General features: G+C 37.6%; 1 protein-coding gene across 1 annotated transcript; it reads right to left on the bottom strand.

Annotated features, from left to right (window-relative positions):
- Positions 1-288: 288 nt before the first annotated feature.
- KRTAP7-1 (keratin associated protein 7-1) lies at positions 289-552 on the bottom strand. Its single transcript, XM_006155267.1, has one exon. The coding sequence runs from the start codon at positions 550-552 to the stop codon at positions 289-291; it is 264 nt and encodes an 87-aa protein (XP_006155329.1).
- Between the last annotated feature and the right edge of the window lie 21,029 nt (positions 553-21,581).

Here is a 21,581-nt window from a genome sequence, read left to right as displayed (position 1 = left end):
CAGAGCAACCTTGGGAGTCAAAGTACTTGCTTCACTGCTAAAATTTAAGTATATTAGGAAAATACATCTTGCTTTCTTTGGCGGTAGATGAGTCTCACTTTAGCTGTTGGTCCTGGGTAACTTGTTCAGCATCATTGAAGACCAGGACTATGGTTAGAAGTCAGCCAGAAGGTGGAAGATGTATCTCTCAAACATACCCAGAGGCAGAAAGACAGTCAATGCTCTTCAAGCTGTTCTGCACACAGAGAATTGATTCAGAGTCCTGTCGTCACTGGAGTCATCAGTCCATCAATAAGTGCTGTAGCCAAAGCCAGAGTTAGAGCCCCATGGCCTGCAGAAGTCACCGCCATAACCACAGCACAGGTTGTTGATGTTGCTACCACCAAAGCTGTAGCCCAGGGAGCTGTAGCCGTTGCATCCACAGCCATAGTTCAGAGGAGAGCCCAGAGGCACGACACAGTTCAGGGGGGTGGCCCTGAAGCTCCTGTGGAAGTTGGTTCCATAGCAAGGATAGCCTGGGAAGTAGCTTCCACAGCAGAAGTAACGAGTCATGGTGGCAGGAGTTGAGAAGGTTTTGGATAGATTGTGAAGAACAAGCTACTGAAGTGTGAATGAAGTTCTCCTCCTGCACTGGCCTTTTTATACCTCAGACTGGTGGGCACAACACGCTCATCTAGGCATCTTCCCACTAATTTGCATAAGTAATCTCATTATTTTCTAATAAAATGCACATAAAGGAACCCACAGACTCCTTGACCATGTCTTTGTTGGCATTTCTGTTTGCAAAGGAATGTGCTCTATCATCAAAGAAAAAGCATACTTGACAGGCAATTGAATTCTTTTCATCAGAGTCCCATACTTTAACTACTATTCTGGCTACATCATATGAGACTCTTTAAATCCTCTGATTATTAACTCCTCAATGCTGACAAAGGTAGATTAAAAAAGCTTTGGCAAGAATGTAAATATTTCAAGTCAAAAGACCACCATACATTGAGATCTTTTGGACATTTAGAGAACCTAATTTTGAAAAGTTATACTAAAATTCTATAGCCTCTTGAAATTCACTCCAAATGTCATTTTAAAACCTCAGTAAACCAACTGGTTATTGGGTACAGAGTTTCCTTTTGGGGTGAAATACATCATTTGGAACTAAGTAAAGGGAATGGTTGCAAAACATCATGAATGTACTAAATATCACTGAATTGTTCACTTTAATATGGCTTGTTTTATGTCACTTAATTTCACCTGAAGAATTTTTTTTAATTTAAAAAAGAATTGCTATGCAAATGTATCCTAATAAGTCTTTGTACAGAGACTGCAAAGGTACTAAATAATAGGATAGCTGTGGAAACCTGCTAGTAATTTTCATCTATTTCATTTATGAGCATCCTCCTTGTTAACACATAGTTTATTTTTCATGGAGAACATACGATCTTTAGTTGTAAGTCATCTTGAACTTTGCCAAACTCTCTTGTTGTGGAGTCGTCACATTGGTGCTGAGTGGAATGATGCCCAGTTTGAAAGTCATGTTGTACCAAGCTTAATTCTCATTGACTCCTAGTAAAACAAACCTCAATGCCATGATCCATTATGAAATGCCAGTTACATTTAAGAATGCTGACCCTCCTGCTCCCATTTTTCTCTGTATGACCATTCATCCTGATGAAGGTAAACCAAGAAGAATTTGAGCTCAGCAAAGCTAAGTCAATTCCAATGCAAATATTTAAGATAATTCTTTTTACTTGTGAATAAGAGTCTGGATTCCCTGAAAGTAAAAGAAAGCTTCCTTGGACCAGCAACTGGCATTAATGGTTACGTTGCTGGATTTCCACATGGTTGGCCACAGCTCAGGTCCCAAATTCGGCAGCTTAAAACTCATGCCAGCACATGTGCAAGCGTGCTCAAAATCCCAAAACGGGAATGGAGGAGAAGGTATTGCATCATGGCCATCAACCCAGTGGGTGATTTCTGGCTTTCTGTCTCTCTGTCTCTCCAGTGAGCACAGGCACCCTATATCAAAAAATCTCTTTAAAAAAGAAGAAGAAGAAGAAGAAGAAAAGAAAACTTCCTTAATACCAATTCCTTTTATTATTCTCCCTTAATGGACGATTTCAGAGTCCAATAGATAAAACTATTCCCATCATAATCTCTGTTTACTAATGCTCTTCCTCTCTCAATTTCTCTGACAAATGTTCTCTGACAAAAATTTCATACTTGGATATAGTTAGTCCTTTTGTTCTACAAATTAATTACTGGTCATGAGATCTTATAGTTAGAAAGAAGATACGGTCGGTTTCAAATTTCATTTTTTGAAAAAAGGAATGAAATAAAATGGTAAGAGGCTGTGTTCTCAAGGTGTAAATTATACAAACTCTACACCAGGTTATTTAGAAAACTAAAAAATATGTTTTTGAACTAAAGAAGGCAGAGGTAACTAAGAGTTAAACGTGACTCTGAGTGCATTCTTGAAAAACTTAACTTCACAAATTCTGCCCTTTAACTGCACTGGGGCCTGTAATTTGGACATATTGCCACCAGGTGGCAGTGGTATTTCAGTCACTCAGTCTGAACTCTGGGGCAGCTTGTTCTCAACTTCTCAACTGTAAGCAGGCAGAATTCCCTAAAGAACTTTCTTGAAATTCAAAATTCCAGATACTCTCTTCTTTGGTCAACACTGTGAGATTCGGGAAATCTGTATTTTTGGTAACTCAGATGATAATCATGAATAAATAATCTATCTGCATGATAAATTTAAGGGCCTGTCTTTCATGAGATTTCATGTGAAATTGCTCTGGGCTGCTTATCTCTCATGGGCAGGAGCATTTGTCTCAGTCACCAGTTGCCTACTTCCTCTTACTCTGGGACAAAGAGACAAAAATTAAAGATAGAGGCCTTAGTTTGTCTTTTTTCCACTGCCCTGTGCTCTCTGATTTTTGTCTTTGTGTTTGTTTGTAAACACACATGATTACAAAGAGAAAAGTACCAACAATGTGTCCAGGCATCTTCCCAGAGGTAGAACCGACTTGAGTGGCCTAGAGTTTAATTGCCTAAAATCAGATCAAAAATTACATTTTCTATTTTGCTTGTCTTTTTTTTTTTTCTATCTCCTATTATACTTACCCAGAGAATATCATCAGGCAAATATTCAATTGTTATATAGTGATTGTTTTTACTTTCAATATTAATAGAAATAAAAAATATTCGTGGAAGACTTACTCAGTGTTAAGTTTTGTTTTAAACACTTTACATGTACTATTTATTTCTATATTTTATGTAAGTATATAGTAAAAAGGTTTACTATGTACTATTTAGGTACTTGACAGATAATAATTCAATTTAATTTTTATAATGATCTTATGATGTGAGTGTTATAATTTTTATCAGAAAATTAAATCCATGTAGCTTATGCAACTTGCACAAGGTCACATTGTTGATAGTCAGCAGAATCAAATTCCAAATCCGTGCCATTTAGCTCAAAAGCCATACTCTTAACTACTTTATTATACTTCCTTTGATATGTCTTTTATAGTTGAAAAGGCTTTATAAAGTGCCTTGGCTACACAATTTACTGTGTTATTTTCATGAAGAAATATCATTCAGGAAAGGCCAGTTTTTGCTACACTAAAACAACTCCAAATCTCCATGCTTTGAAAGATCAGAGGTTTATTTCATGTTCATACTGTACCTCTCTCTCGGGCTGGTGGGTGTCTCAGATGCACACCATACTCGTTCACTGACTTAAGCTAGCAGAGCTCTCGTTACCTGGACTATCACAAATAGAGTAAGAGAATGTGGCCAATCATACACGCTAGTTCCTAAAGATTTCCACTAAATGTCACACATTGTTTCCACACTTCCCATTTCCTAAAGCAAGAGGCATGACCATACCCAACGTCACAGGTCATGAAGTGCAAAGCTCCCATTTACCTGGAAAAGGGCAATCTACAATGTTGTGGAATAACACTAAGGACTTCTACTGACACTACATTTCGTACACAAACTAAAATAGTTTCCATTGATTTCAGTATTGTTTATGAAAGTATAGTCCAAAAGGTTAGATAATAAGATAAAAACAGACATAAAAACTTGTTTAGGACTGTACACAATATAATAAAAAATAGTGGTGACCTTGAACAGTTTTACATACGTAGATCTCTTTATACTATGCAATTTATTCACTGTTAATCGGCACTTAATTTTAGAACACTTGATAGTTTTTTTCTTTCTCTTCTTTTCTCCATATTCTCCTTGTCTCTTTGTTATCTAATGGAGGAAAAGTTTAGCATACATATTAGTGTTACAAAAAAAATCCCTCAATTCCAATAGTTCTAACCTCAAATTTTGACTTACTTGAATTTGCATATTCTCATTAAATGAAAGAGAAATGAATCAGCATGGTAGTGTCTGTAAGGAAGAAATAAAGAAGAGACTAACATTTTCACGTGCATATTTAAGGGGCATCACACCAGACATGAGTCATACACCAATTCATAGGCTCTAAGCTTCTCCCACCTCTGATTCGTTGCCCCTGCAGGAATCGTCTTGGAGTTATTTTTAACCTTCCTCAAGCAGGTGGAAATGATGGTGCCTTGCCTCAGTTCCTCCTGACAGTTCTCATCTCCAAAAAGAATTGCTATGCAAATGTATCCTAATAAGTCTTTGTACAGAGACTGCAAAGGTACTAAATAATAGGATAGCTGTGGAAACCTGCTAGTAATTTTCATCTATTTCATTTATGAGCATCCTCCTTGTTAACACATAGTTTATTTTTCATGGAGAACATACGATCTTTAGTTGTAAGTCATCTTGAACTTTGCCAAACTCTCTTGTTGTGGAGTCGTCACATTGGTGCTGAGTGGAATGATGCCCAGTTTGAAAGTCATGTTGTACCAAGCTTAATTCTCATTGACTCCTAGTAAAACAAACCTCAATGCCATGATCCATTATGAAATGCCAGTTACATTTAAGAATGCTGACCCTCCTGCTCCCATTTTTCTCTGTATGACCATTCATCCTGATGAAGGTAAACCAAGAAGAATTTGAGCTCAGCAAAGCTAAGTCAATTCCAATGCAAATATTTAAGATAATTCTTTTTACTTGTGAATAAGAGTCTGGATTCCCTGAAAGTAAAAGAAAGCTTCCTTGGACCAGCAACTGGCATTAATGGTTACGTTGCTGGATTTCCACATGGTTGGCCACAGCTCAGGTCCCAAATTCGGCAGCTTAAAACTCATGCCAGCACATGTGCAAGCGTGCTCAAAATCCCAAAACGGGAATGGAGGAGAAGGTATTGCATCATGGCCATCAACCCAGTGGGTGATTTCTGGCTTTCTGTCTCTCTGTCTCTCCAGTGAGCACAGGCACCCTATATCAAAAAATCTCTTTAAAAAAGAAGAAGAAGAAGAAGAAGAAAAGAAAACTTCCTTAATACCAATTCCTTTTATTATTCTCCCTTAATGGACGATTTCAGAGTCCAATAGATAAAACTATTCCCATCATAATCTCTGTTTACTAATGCTCTTCCTCTCTCAATTTCTCTGACAAATGTTCTCTGACAAAAATTTCATACTTGGATATAGTTAGTCCTTTTGTTCTACAAATTAATTACTGGTCATGAGATCTTATAGTTAGAAAGAAGATACGGTCGGTTTCAAATTTCATTTTTTGAAAAAAGGAATGAAATAAAATGGTAAGAGGCTGTGTTCTCAAGGTGTAAATTATACAAACTCTACACCAGGTTATTTAGAAAACTAAAAAATATGTTTTTGAACTAAAGAAGGCAGAGGTAACTAAGAGTTAAACGTGACTCTGAGTGCATTCTTGAAAAACTTAACTTCACAAATTCTGCCCTTTAACTGCACTGGGGCCTGTAATTTGGACATATTGCCACCAGGTGGCAGTGGTATTTCAGTCACTCAGTCTGAACTCTGGGGCAGCTTGTTCTCAACTTCTCAACTGTAAGCAGGCAGAATTCCCTAAAGAACTTTCTTGAAATTCAAAATTCCAGATACTCTCTTCTTTGGTCAACACTGTGAGATTCGGGAAATCTGTATTTTTGGTAACTCAGATGATAATCATGAATAAATAATCTATCTGCATGATAAATTTAAGGGCCTGTCTTTCATGAGATTTCATGTGAAATTGCTCTGGGCTGCTTATCTCTCATGGGCAGGAGCATTTGTCTCAGTCACCAGTTGCCTACTTCCTCTTACTCTGGGACAAAGAGACAAAAATTAAAGATAGAGGCCTTAGTTTGTCTTTTTTCCACTGCCCTGTGCTCTCTGATTTTTGTCTTTGTGTTTGTTTGTAAACACACATGATTACAAAGAGAAAAGTACCAACAATGTGTCCAGGCATCTTCCCAGAGGTAGAACCGACTTGAGTGGCCTAGAGTTTAATTGCCTAAAATCAGATCAAAAATTACATTTTCTATTTTGCTTGTCTTTTTTTTTTTTCTATCTCCTATTATACTTACCCAGAGAATATCATCAGGCAAATATTCAATTGTTATATAGTGATTGTTTTTACTTTCAATATTAATAGAAATAAAAAATATTCGTGGAAGACTTACTCAGTGTTAAGTTTTGTTTTAAACACTTTACATGTACTATTTATTTCTATATTTTATGTAAGTATATAGTAAAAAGGTTTACTATGTACTATTTAGGTACTTGACAGATAATAATTCAATTTAATTTTTATAATGATCTTATGATGTGAGTGTTATAATTTTTATCAGAAAATTAAATCCATGTAGCTTATGCAACTTGCACAAGGTCACATTGTTGATAGTCAGCAGAATCAAATTCCAAATCCGTGCCATTTAGCTCAAAAGCCATACTCTTAACTACTTTATTATACTTCCTTTGATATGTCTTTTATAGTTGAAAAGGCTTTATAAAGTGCCTTGGCTACACAATTTACTGTGTTATTTTCATGAAGAAATATCATTCAGGAAAGGCCAGTTTTTGCTACACTAAAACAACTCCAAATCTCCATGCTTTGAAAGATCAGAGGTTTATTTCATGTTCATACTGTACCTCTCTCTCGGGCTGGTGGGTGTCTCAGATGCACACCATACTCGTTCACTGACTTAAGCTAGCAGAGCTCTCGTTACCTGGACTATCACAAATAGAGTAAGAGAATGTGGCCAATCATACACGCTAGTTCCTAAAGATTTCCACTAAATGTCACACATTGTTTCCACACTTCCCATTTCCTAAAGCAAGAGGCATGACCATACCCAACGTCACAGGTCATGAAGTGCAAAGCTCCCATTTACCTGGAAAAGGGCAATCTACAATGTTGTGGAATAACACTAAGGACTTCTACTGACACTACATTTCGTACACAAACTAAAATAGTTTCCATTGATTTCAGTATTGTTTATGAAAGTATAGTCCAAAAGGTTAGATAATAAGATAAAAACAGACATAAAAACTTGTTTAGGACTGTACACAATATAATAAAAAATAGTGGTGACCTTGAACAGTTTTACATACGTAGATCTCTTTATACTATGCAATTTATTCACTGTTAATCGGCACTTAATTTTAGAACACTTGATAGTTTTTTTCTTTCTCTTCTTTTCTCCATATTCTCCTTGTCTCTTTGTTATCTAATGGAGGAAAAGTTTAGCATACATATTAGTGTTACAAAAAAAATCCCTCAATTCCAATAGTTCTAACCTCAAATTTTGACTTACTTGAATTTGCATATTCTCATTAAATGAAAGAGAAATGAATCAGCATGGTAGTGTCTGTAAGGAAGAAATAAAGAAGAGACTAACATTTTCACGTGCATATTTAAGGGGCATCACACCAGACATGAGTCATACACCAATTCATAGGCTCTAAGCTTCTCCCACCTCTGATTCGTTGCCCCTGCAGGAATCGTCTTGGAGTTATTTTTAACCTTCCTCAAGCAGGTGGAAATGATGGTGCCTTGCCTCAGTTCCTCCTGACAGTTCTCATCTCCCTCCTGAGGACTTTGTCTTTAACATCAAAGAAAGTCTACTTGGTGCCAGTGCCTATATAATCTGGGATGTGGGGGAGTTAATGCTCTGTGGGAAAACCTTTGAGCAAAAAGACATGGGAACCTGTGGAAATATTTTGCCTTTTCTCCATGGCAGACTTTCCTGAGATGCAGACTTTCCTGAGATTCCATGGAATCAGGCATGCAGCTATATTTAGCTGTGCTTCATTTACTTGGACCCTCCACCCTCCCAGCTTCACTCCCTTACCTTTCATCACTGCTCCCAAGAAAAAAGTAATACCTGAGCCCTTCACCTGCAACTGCTCTCTGAGGAACCCAGAATGAAATAGCATCTATAACAATTTTTTCAGATAGTTTATACCTAGTTTATCCTCAATACCTTTACTGAGATATAATTTGTGTATGATAAAATTCACTACTTTAAAGTATGCAGTTCAGCCAGTTGTAATATATACATGGAGTCACGCAACCATCACCACTATCCAATTTTAGAACAGTTTCACCACCCTGAAAATAAACCTCATAACCACTTAGCTGCTCCCCATTCACAACCACTAAACTAAGTTTTGTCTCTATGAATTTGTCTGTTCTGCACATGTCAGATAAGTGGAAGGACAGTGTGTGGCCTGTTGTGCCTGGCTTCTGTCCAGTATTTCCAAAGTTCATCTGTGCTGTAGCATGTAATAGCATTTCATTCCCTTTCATTGCCATTGTATAGATATGCCACATTTGTTATCCATTCATCAATTAAGGAGCATTTAGATTGCTTCTAATTTTGAGCTATTATGAATATTGCTACAGTGAATATTCATGAACAAATGATTTGTATGTCAGTGTGCATTTGTGTATGTGTGTGTTGGGGTGTGGTTTCAGATAAGGTCTTGGTGTGGCTCAATTCTTCAGCCTCACCCTCCCAAGTAGGTACAGCAAGGGTCACCATGTCTGCCTCCTTCAGATATGGGCTCACTGTGTTACTCACACTGGCCATGCACTTGCAGTCTTCCTGCCCCAGCTTCCAATAGGTGAGACTACAGGCACATGTCCAGCTGTGCCTGGCTTTTTATGGTGGGCTAGAAATCAAACTCAGGCCTCCCATGTGGCCTCTGCTTGCCAAGCAGCAGCTTCCAGCACATGCTATTGCAGCTGGGCCCCAATGACTTTTGACATACAAAATCTGTCACATTCATCACATTTCTCAAGTCCACCATATTTCTCTATTCCCACCACTGGCACTTAGTCAAACTACCATCATCTCTGCCCTGAACTACTGCCATCACCTCTTCACTGGCTTCCCTTTTTCCATTTTTAATCTCCCTCCACAGAATTTTCCCTGAATGCCAGTTAATGTGACCTTTTCAAAATAAAATGTGATCTGTCCTAGTTAAAAACCCTTAGTGACTTCCTATTGCTCTCAGAAAAACTAAAATTCAAATCCTGCCTTGGTCTATTTCCTATCAGATCTTTCTTTTTTCTTTGAGAGAAATATTTTTGCTATAGGGCAAAATATGTTTTTGCACTTGCTGGAGAGACAGAGAGACAGAAAGCAAGAAATCACCCCCCATGGGGATGACCACACCACAATCCCTTTTTCTCCATTCTCCTCTCAGGATTTTGGGCATGTACACACATGTGCCCTGTGAGACTTTCAAGCCACCTGGTCTGGGACTTGAATCACTGTTGACTATGTGGGAGTCCAGCAATGTAACCATTACGCCATTTGCTGGTCCTGACTCTTTGTATCTTAAGTGAATGAGATGGCTGTTAGGGTGTGCCATGGAACATGGATATGATTTCAACAAGAGGAGAAAAATGTTTATGGAGAAAGAATACCAAAGGCAAAACCAGAGCAGAAATGTTTGAGTTTGGGGATTAGTGACCTGACCCATTTAGATGGAAGACTAAACATATTTAGGGAATTTAAGGGTAAATTTCTACAAAAGAGTGCTAAAGTTAAAGAAGGGATGAACTCACATGCAGAACAAGTATGGTCACAAATAAAAAAGAGTCACTAAAGGATTTAATGGAAGAAAAATGTGATTAGAACTGCTTTAGTATGAACAATGCATTGTAGAAAAATCAATGAAAGGAGGAACATCTATTAGTATTCTATTACAATCATCAGTTCAGGAAAAAATCAAGAAATTAAACTAAGCCTAGGCAATAAAAATGGGAATAAGAAAATGAATTAAAGTGAAATTGTTGAAGAAGATTGTACAGGATTTACTGAGCATTGAGTAAGATGTCAGCCATAAATTAAGCAGGTGGCACAGTGATTGTGGTACTAAACTCCCACATGGCCGGCCGGGTTCAAGTACCATACTTGGTAACCTGAAAATCCCAACAAATAGATAGTTTAATCAATGAATTAATTAATTTTTTTTTTTTCAAAAATGTCAGTCATGAAGGAACGAAAGAAACTCAAAGAATACTGGTACATGGGTAAGAGATGCTTCTGGTAATGGCAATAGAGAAGTTAGAACAATTTTAATATTAAGGGGTTATTTAATGTCTAATGCCAAAAAGAGTATAAGTAAACATATGAGGAAAAATAGCTTAGAAGAAAAAAAGCTAAATATAATGATTGGGGTATTCATCTTCCATGAGGTAATATTTCAATCGATGTTGGTAGACAGGACCCAGTAGATAAAAGACCACGAACAGAACATCGGGGGTACCTGTTTGTGGGGCGATGGAGAACGAGTGAAGTCAGAAGAGTCAGAAACACGAGTCCAGAAATGGCAGGATATCAAGATACTGGGGCTAACAGAAACCATCGAGAATTCAAATTTTCAGGACCAGATAGTGGCACAGTGGTAACACAACTAAACCCTCATGGGAAAGTCCAAGGTTTGTGGCCTGAGACCTTCTTGTACACACATTGTCCATGCTTGTGATACAGGCTAGCTGAGACCGGAGGTGAATTGTAGTGTCAAAGATTCTGAGGATCAGCAGGTGGAGTAATGGTTATGGCCCTATACTCCCAGAGGGCCAACCACAGTTCGAGTCCTGGACTCGGTGGTTTGAAATTCACACTGGGCACACATGCAAGTGTTCCCCAAATACCAGGAGAATAGAATAGAAGGGATTATGGTGTGGCCATCCCCCTGGGGGATGATTTTTTATTTTCCCTCTCACACTCTCTCTGTCTCTCTCTGACTAGCACGCATGCCCTATGACAAAAAAAAATCCTTAATAAAGAGAAGATTCTATTGAAGTTGCATTTCTCTGTGTCTGTCTCTTTCTTTGAAAGAAATGAACAAATAAACTTTAAAAAAATGCCATCTTTCAAAGGTTGTAACAGTCAACAACAGTATACCTAATTCCACAACAGAGTTGAGAAACATGGAATTGAGATCACTTTACTGAACTAGACAGCAATAGTTTATTTATAATCTTAGAAGAAAAATATTTAATATAAAAGGAGAATCTATACTACAAGTGATTTTCCTACTGATAACAAAGGAGGAAGTAATAGATGTAGACTATCTTACACAGATGTTTATCAAGAGAGTCCAGAAATATTATGAAAAAATATAGTTCAAAGAATAGAAGGATGGGAACCAGCAGTTAGCATAATGATTATATCACTGGACTCTCACGTAGTCGTCCACGGTTCACGTTCCAGACCCGGTGGCTTAAAGCCCACACAGGGTGTGTGTGCGTGCGTGCCCAGGATCCCGAGAGGAGAATGGAGGAGAAGGGATTGCGGCGTGGTCATCCCCTCTGGGGGGTGATTTCTCACTTTCTGCCTCTCTGTCTCTCTGTTTGGCGAGCACACGCGCCCTATAGTGAAAAATCTCTCAAAAAAATAAATAAATAAATAAAAAGAACAGAAGGATGAAGGGATTGTTCCTGTTATTGAGTATTCTTACCAATGTAAGAAATTCTGAAAACTAGAGCTGGAGGAAACGCTAGTCCAACTCCCTCTTCATTTTATGTATGAGGAAAGTGAAATTCAAGAATGTGAAGTAGTGGTCAATGTTGCATTATCAATATCAACTTGGGGCTAAATTAATGATATCTTGAGTTCTTGTCCATTAGAAGCTGGAATCCAATCAATTGCTCACACCTTCCTCCTGTGGAACACAGCCTCTAATCCCTGCATTGTGGTATTTATACTCCTGTGAGTATTATGAGGCCTGTGACTTCTAATGAACAGAAGATGGTGGTGCTGTTAATTAAGACTATCACATTTGTCTTGCTGAGAATCTCTCTCTAATGATTTGAGTGGATGATGCAAGTAACTATGCTGCAGATCCCATGTGATGAGAAACTGGAGCCAGCATCCAGCCAGCAACCAACAAAAAATCTGAGGCCTGCAAGAAATTAAATTCCTCCTACAACTACATGAACTTAGTGGATCCCTCTCCATTTGAACCGTGCAATGAGGCTGCAAGCCCAGCAAACACCCTAGTTGTAACTTTCAGAAGAAGTTATCAAAAAGAAAAGCCACCAAAACTATGCCCAGATTCATGATTCCACAGAAATAGAGATAATGAATGATGTTTTAAAACACTAAGTTTATACTATCGTTACACACCAATAGAAAACAAATAGATGGGACCAGCAGTTGGCATAATGGCTATGTTGCTGTACTCCCATGTAGTCAACCAAGGTTCAAGTCCCAGACCTGGTGGCTTAAACTCATGCCAGGTGCATGTGTGGGCCTGCTCAAAATCCTCAGAGAATAGAGGAGAAGGGATTGTGGTGTGGCCATCTCCCCAAGGGGGTGATTTATCACTTTCTGTCTCTCTTTGTCTTTCTGGTGAGCTCACATGCCCTATAGCAAAAATCTCTCCAAAAATCAATAAAAAGTAAAAAAAAAAAAAAAAGGAAAAAAAGGAAGCAAATAGAGTACACATACACACACACACTGGTTTGATCAACTCCAAGATGTATCTCAAATCCATCTACCTCTCTCCAACTCCCCCATCACCAGCCCTTCATTGATGTGGCTCTTTACTCCCTAGCTCTTCTGTTTCAGCTTCGAGGCAGTTAATCTTCTGCACATTGCTTGACACAAGAAAGTGGTACAAGCCAGGTGACCCAGCTACTCCTAGGTATCGGCCCCCTACTGCCCTCAGCACCAGGCCGGCCCTCAGAGTCGCCCCGACATGTCCCAGCAGGACTGCACATGCCCAGCATGTCCACATTCTGTCCTTAGGGAATTCTGCATGTCTGCTCTCTTCGAATGCCAATCTTTTCATTTTCCCACGATTTTTATGATTTATTATTTTTAAAGAAATCATCTTTTCTTTCTTTTCTAAGACTGGAGAGAGAGTAGGAGGTAGATGGCTGTGTTTATTCTGTCATTTCATTATAATATCCTTTTCAGGGTAATTTTCATGATATTAAACTGTCTCCCCCCAAATCCACTTAGAGACATTTTTCCTAGAGCTGGTAGGGACTTTTTTAAATGGTTATTGTGAGTACTATGCAGCTACTACAAATTATATTTATGAAGAAGATTTAATGGTGTTGCCAAATGCTCATAAGGTATAAGACAATATAAGAACTGTGTATGAGGCTTCATCCTTCTTGAGGTAAAACGGTAAACCTTGTGAATGAATGATACCCATGAAAAAATAGAAAAGGGCTAAGATCAGACCTTAAAAAATTCCTAAGGCATGAAAGGGACCAGAAGGAGAGAGAGGGAAAGTTATAGACAGAAAGGAAGTCATTAAACAAATCTAGGAAGTCCCGAGAGGCTTTCTGGAGTTGGACATGAGTGAGCTGACTCTTAAGGGTATGTGGGAAGGAGCCAAGAGAAGGGAGTAAAGGAACAGACCTGGGGCTCCATGGAAGGAAAGGAAGGAAATTAAGAAAGTGTACAGATTTTAAACTTTAAGCCATTGTTATCTCAGAGCCTCACACACAGAAGGGTTCAATGTGCATTTTAATACTATGATAAATTAATTCCAATTGACTAATAAACCAAATTTTAAAAGTGGCTCAGGACAAAATCAATATTGTAGCATTTTTTACAGGAGCCAAATACGCAATACCAGCCCTGAATTCTTAGCAGCCTTCTCCTGAAACCTGTACTAGTCTCTCTGCTGCCCTCTGTAGACAGTCACCACCAACAGCACTGCTCAGAGCAACAGGGAACCAGGGCAGCCTCCAATTATGACTCATGTCCAAGCATAAGTCTTCAAACTCAGAAGACGCTCCCCAACTCTCTGTCCCAGTATCTTCACAGAGATAATACAGATCGAAGCAGAGCAGTACCAGGAAATGGTAGTTCTCAAAACAAACAACAACAACAAAAAAGATAAATTTTTATTAAATACCTTTCCTTTCTTTTAACTTAGCTATGGTTCTGAGTCTATCCACCTGTCAGCACAGAGTTGGTCCCTGGGCAATTTTCTGATGATGGCCTTTCTAGGCCTCTTCCCGCATTGCTCCATTTTTCATCAGTCAGTGAGGAATGTAGCATGGGCTTTAGGAAAGAACTGCACAGTGCCTGTTGGCTCTGTCTAGTTTGAGGCTATCTGAATCACCAGATTATCAAGCAGAAAAATAACTGATTACCTTTTAAAGCAAGTTATCAAGACTCCTAAATGTCATAAAACAGCAGGCCCTAGATTGCCTGACAGCGACTGCCATTCTAGATGTGCTTTCATATGTGAAGCAATAGGACACTTTTATCAGAGCCCAACAGCTATGCCAAAAAAAATCATCATTTTCCCTATACCAGGCTGGATGCCATCTATAAAAGTTGAGGCTTTGAGAGTCAGAAAAATTGGGGGAGAATGTCAATTTGAGCAGTGAGCAAGATTTTTTTTTGTTTTGTTTTTCTTGAAACAACTCAGCAAAATAAAATTCTGGTTTATTGTTGGACAACATTGCTTCACATATACATCAAACAGGTCAAAATAAATAAATAAATAAACAACTTCATAGGCAAAAAAAGAAACATTTTGTCTTTGACTTTTTTAACCGTCTCATACAAACCACCTACTTTTAGTACAGCTAAGTACATACACAAAAAATATTACCAGAATGCTCAAAATACGATTTTGTTTTTGTTCTTGTTTTTGCCTTTTTTATGTAAGATTTTATTTTTTCCTTTGAGATTATAGTGACATGGTCACACCAGAAGTAAAGCCAGAAGTAGGACAGAGGATGCTCCGAAGGCAGATTTGGTCGTCTGAGATCATTAAAAATGGTTTGCCTCTAACAATACATACAAAAATATAAAATGTAACTCAAAAATGCAAACAAATTGGCTTTTATGGCTGAGTAGTATTCCATAGAATGACATTGTATGTCTCTACTTAATATATACCGACTATCTGCACTCCATGGCAGAAACTAAAAGATTAGAGGATACAGAAGCATGGAAAATGGTCATGGATTCTGGAGACAGTGTGGGGAAAGGGTGGGATAAACAGGAGAGTGTGAAGAAGGAAATTATTGAGAAAAATAGAGAGGCAAGACATCTATGGGATACAGAAAAGGATCTGTTGATAATGTGTATAATATCCTCAACTGGACTGATGTGAAGTTTATTCATTTTGGGAAAATTCACTTTACAAACTACATGATATATAGTGATTGAACATGTAAAATAAAATGTTTAAAAATATAGACAAATTTTCACATTTAAAATACTTTCAAGAAAAAAAAAAAAAAAAGAACAGGGCCTTGGAGGTTTTGGTTCTTTTTTTTCTCCCCTGTTGCACATTTGTTTTGTGGTTTTGGTTGGGTGAACAAGATCCCAGATCAAGCTGAAACATGCTGAGCACACAAGCATGCACCTGTGATCCTGGCTGGCTAGAAGCCTGAGGGAGGGGATCATAATATGATAAGACAAGGGCCTCTTGCCTTACTCTCAGTCTGACAACACCCTGTTGTGGGTACCTGTCTCTCTCTCTTGCTCATACTCTCTGTCTCATGAAAAGAAAACAAAAAAGATAAAATGAAATAAGCTTTTTGAAAAAGTAACTCATTGGTCTGGGTTGAGAGTGAGGTGGATGGTTATGAGATAAACTGGAAACAAGATTGATGGAAATGGTTTGGAGAGGCTGTGATGAGGAATACTGTGATAATGAACATGATATAAATAAAAATAAAATATCACTACTGCAAGGTAGAGAAGGAAGCACAAATATTGAGGCAGATTGTACACACTAGAAGCCTTTCTCCTTGAAATAACTCTAATATTTGGATGAATGAGCCCACAGAGGAAAAAGTATTAATATTAAGCCTAGAAAACCAAGCTGCCTTCCAAGGCCTAGCAGAAAACTGAGACATCACCTCACCCATAAAACTACACTTATTTTTAACTAGTCCCAGGCAAGTTGCCCAAATGATTTTTGGATTGAGACTCTTTTTATCTTTTCTTTTCCGAGTACTCTCTTATGGTACAGATAGAAAGGAGAACTATTTCTACAGAAAGAATCTGAACATTGGATTAATATTTTAAAACCTTTGAGGCATCCCCTAAGAGCCTATAAAATTCAGATTACTCCCTTAAGCAAGGAACTAGAAAGTCTTAATATCACTATTTCAATGGGTAGGAAAAAAAAAAGATAGATAGAAGTAAAAATGATAAAATTGTGATCATTAGTCAAGATTAGATTTTCAGGCTTATAAAAATTATAGTTTTTCTCTTGGACCACATATCTTCCACTGCATTTAGAGCTACAGCTGTTTCCAACAAATCTAAGATGAACTGTTCTGCTATATTAGACATTACTAATTGTATAATATAACCAATAACGATTTTTTAAATGATTATTTATTGAATATTTAATACATCTGGTCCTCCTCTGAGTGTTTTTTATTTTTTGTCTTTTGTTTTTAACTTTGTCAGAGGACACATTCACTCTCTGGACAAAGAGAGAAAGAGAGAACACGAGAAAGCACCACCATAGAGTATGGTCACACCGCAACCCTTCTTTCCATTTCTCCTTCCTTTGGGGATTCTGGGCACACACCTACATATACCAAATGTGTTTCTCAAGTCACCAGGTCCAGGATTCATGGTTTGCCACATTGGACCTGGCTGCCTTCACCATCAGGCCCTCCTCTAGTTTTTTTATGAGCATTATGTCTTCTAACTTTCACAAAATTCCTATGAGGTATCACTATTGTCATTATCACTTTATAGTTGAAGACATGGAGGCTCATCGTAATTTGTCCAGGGTTACATACAATATTTCTTAAGTGCCACAGCCAGTAGTTGAACACAGGCAGCCTAAGTGAATGTTTATGAGAGTGTTACAATAAAACACAAGTCTGATAAAAAAAATAGTTTAGAACAAAATCAAAGTTACATCTTGAATCAGATCACATGATTCTGTAAGTACTTAGTTACTATGATTTTATTGCTTCTTTTAGCAGCAAACGGCATCTCAGAAAGAAAGAGTAGAAGGTGAGTCCCTAAGGCTTAAATCCAGTGACAGAGCAAGGATAGTTAATAATTGCAAGAGATGCAGGGCTACCTCAAAAAGCCAAGTTAAACTGGCTAACCATGATATCTAGGTAGAACCAAAATGGCAGTCAGAAATGTAAGCAAGAGGAAGATTGCTCTCTTTTATTATACAACTTGCATAGGAGAAATATTTGTTTAATGTTGTGAATTACTAACAATGTCACCTTCAGAAAAGAAAATGGCACAACTCCCATAGAAGGTAATTTGGCACTATCTAGCAAAATTAGATATGCATTTACTTTTTAACTCAGAGATTTTACTCTAAGAATCTATCCCAAAGAATCAATGACAAAAATTAGAAATGACATATGAGCAGGACCAGCAGTTAGCGCAATGGCTATGTTGCTGGACTCCCACATAGTCGACTGTGGTTCATGTCCCGGCCCCGGTGATGTACAACTCACGCCAGGCGCGTGTGCATGCGCGCCCAAGATCCCCAGAGGAGAATGGAGAAGGGATTGCGGTGTGGTCATCCCCCCTGGGGGGTGATTTCTCATTTTCTGTCTCTCTGTCTCTCTCTGTCTGGCGAGCGCAGGCTCCCTATAGCAAAAACCTCTCCAAAAAAAAAGAAAAAGAAATGACATATGAGCAAAGTGATCCATTACATCATCGTTTGTGAAAGTAAAAACCTGGAAACAACCCACGTGTTCATTGATGGTAAACTGGTCGAATAGATTATAGCACAACTAAACAATGTGAGAGTAGACCACTCTAAACTGAATTGTAGAGTATCTCCGTGTACTTATAGGAAGTTATACCCAGAATTTGCTAAGTAAAATGGGCACAGTGCAGAATATTTGCATTATGCTACATTTTGGGTAAGGAATAGGAATATATAAATATCTATCCACAATTTCTTACAGTTTTTAAAAGAAATGGTGGAAAGGTAAATAAAAATTTTATAAAAATAGTTATTTAACAGAGGGAAGTCAAACAGGATAAAGGAGATAATTTATACTATGTTCTATAGTTTTGACTTTGGAATCATATTTTAATTTTTTAATTAAATCAAGGTAAAAAGACAATCTGCAAATAGGAAACAATGTGAAACTACTGAGTCTAAATTTCAAGTCAATGGCATTGAACTCATAGAATTATTTCAGATGACTCTAAAACAGAATATTGCTGTGCATCTGTAAAAATATAATGTCCTAAGATGAAAAGAAATTTTAAATTTTATTCAGTAATATTATTGTTCATAGTAATCATTGTTTTTGTTATTTTGAAACTATCTTAGGTATCTTATGAGATAATATAAATTAAAAACTAAGATTTTTCAACTTATAAAGGAAAAAAGATTTTAAAAAAAATCAAAGAAATAAAGTCTTTTAAACTTGAAGTAGAAACATCAGAGAAAATAAATCATTATTTATTTTTCTCTTTCAGAAAATTACAGATTCACAGAGACATGAAAATTTCAACTACTCTTAGTGAAAAGTTCAACAGGAATTTACTCAGGCATAATAACATGACAAGGTCTATTATAACATTTTTGCTAGAGGGGGAATATTTTTATTTTATTGTCCAGTACTTCCAGAATTACTCTTCTGTCCATTAACTCTTAATAGAAAAACTGATTAAGCAGATGAATGCAAAATAATAGGTTATACTATTTATATACTTTATATATACTCTTCAAGTCATTTAATCACTTTTAAGGCATGAAACTTCGAAAACATCTTTCCAAGTAAATGCATAAACTTTGAAGAGATTTTAACAAAGGAACCATCATGTCTGTTCAAACAGGAGGCCAAATGTATGAGCTCTAAATCAGTTTGTAAGAAGAAAAAGAAGAGAAAAAAATTTTCTCCTTTACTTTTGGTGAAGAAATATCAAATACAACAGCTAGAAATTATTAAAAACCTACGTCTTTCTTAGACTACTACTAAAATAGCTTCTAATACTGCTCTGCATCTAAACTCTTTCATCCTCCTACTCATTTTGCAATTGTTCAAAGATGTCTTGGTAAAGTCTAGCATTATTATGCTATTTGCCTAACAGCTGTCATTGGTTCCCTACTGCAACTGAAAGTCAAACTTTCCAATAGCTGGTGAAAGCCTCCATCACCTGTTCCAGCCAAACTTTGCAAGCTTATCACCGCCATCCCTCTTCCTTTCTGTGCATCAGGTGAGAATGATCAGCATTCCCTATATATGCATTCTGTTTGCTACTCTAAAATTTTACGTCCTATCAACCTGCTAATTGAAATGGTCCTTTCTCTGAAATAATCTCTACTTTAAGGTCCATCCATTTAAATCATGATTCTCAAATACCACCTCTTCTAAGAAAAGTAACCTGACCAACCATCAAAAGTGATTTTGCTAGGGAACCAGCAGTTAGTGTAATGGCTATGTCGCTGGACTCCCACGTAGTCGACCGCGGTTCGTGTCCCGGACCCGGTGGCTTAAAACTCACGCCGGGCGCGTGTGCGTGCATGCCCAAGATCCCGAGAGGAGAATGGAGGAGAAGGGATTGCGGTGTGACCATCCCCCCTGGGGGGTGATTTCTCACTTTCTGTCTCTATGTCTCTCTCTGTCTGTCTGGCGAGCGCACGCGCCCTACAGTGAAAATCTCTCCAAAAAAAAAAAAAGTGATTTTGCTAGAGAGGCAAGACATGTGTAGGACATAGAAGTGGTTTATTGCCTGTTGATGGTAACGTGTATAGTATTCTCAACTGAACTGATCTGAGGTGTAATTCATGTTGGGTAAATTCTCTTTGCAAGCCAAATGATGTGTAGCAATTGAATGTTAAAAAAAAAAAAGGGAAAACATAATAATAATTAAAAAGTGATTTTGCCTACCTTTGAATTCTATTTTAAAATCTTTAGAGAAAAGGCAACCCTTATGCTTTTTATTTTAACTTTATTTATTTATTTATTTATTTATTTATTTATTTATTATATTCCAATTTGACTGAAGAGAGACAGAGAGAGAAAGAGAAGGAAAGTGAGAAAGCAAGCACCAGGTCCAGGACTTAAACTACGGTCGGTCATGTGGGAGTCTAGCTCCTTTAACCACTATACCACCTGTTGGCACTCCTTATGATTTTTCTTTACCTTGATTAGACCATGAGCTCTTTTTTTTTAATTGCCAGAAAATATAAGCATACACAGAAAGAGACAGAGAGAGAGGGAGAAAGCACCCCCCAGTGAGGTATGGCCACACCATAATCCCTTTCTCTTCCATATCTCCATCTTGTCAGGATCTGGGGCATGCATCCACATGTGTCTAATGTGTTTTCAAGCCACCAGGGCCATGATTCAAATCAGTCGGCCGTGGAATCCTGCTCCCTTCAGCCCTAGGTCACAGGGCTGGCCCAGCCATGAGCTCTCTAAAGGAAGAATTGCAGACATGTTCTTTAGACCAATCAAGCTGTAGGAGTGCCAATGTCTTCTAGCTGAACCAAATACCTCTGAATGAATGCTGCTTGGCAGAGTAGGCAGTGAAGAAGTGAAAACACTGGCAATAAGGAAAAAAAAATCTAGTGGTAATTCCATGAGACAATGAACTTTGGACGAGGAGAAAGATCAAAAGGGGACTTCAGAAACTTTATTTGCAAGGTATGTAATATGATTCCCTCCACATTAGTCTCGATCAAATGCCTTGACTTTGATATTGTAGATGTGACAACTTGCAAGTCTTGTTTTCACATTAGTACCGGATAACAGAGCTGATGCAGGGGAGTTCAGTTACATGTTACAGTTAATTTCAGAATCACACTCTACTTAAAGTTGGATATCTTTTGTTCATAACATGTAGACTCTGCAAAAGTTAGATGTTAGCAAAAACTGTATAATTTTTATTCATTCATCTTCAACTATTAATTCTGATGTCTTTATAATATTTCTTTATAACAGGAAACTCATCAAGTACTATTTAAGAAAGACAACACCTTGCAGCCAGTAGCCCATCAAATATTCAGAACACTGAGATGCACAATTCCTTAAGGAAATGAGCCTGGACAAGGTCTATTTTTATTTCGGTGAGGGCATTTTACACTAGCAAAAGGCATTACTTTTTGACTGAGGAATAAAAAATGAAGTAAATTCTTCTCTTGCTAGCCAGGATCATAAGTGAGATGAACATGCATGCAATTTAGTGAGTTATTTCCATCCTGATACTGACAAATGAATGTTTTGTCTGC

The sequence above is a fragment of the Tupaia chinensis genome, unplaced genomic scaffold (genome assembly GCF_000334495.1).
Source record: "Tupaia chinensis unplaced genomic scaffold, TupChi_1.0 Scaffold000443_1, whole genome shotgun sequence".
Taxonomy (NCBI): Eukaryota; Metazoa; Chordata; class Mammalia; order Scandentia; family Tupaiidae; genus Tupaia; species Tupaia belangeri.
Note: the sequence above shows the minus strand (reverse complement) of the source record. Positions and strands in the feature narration are given on the sequence as shown.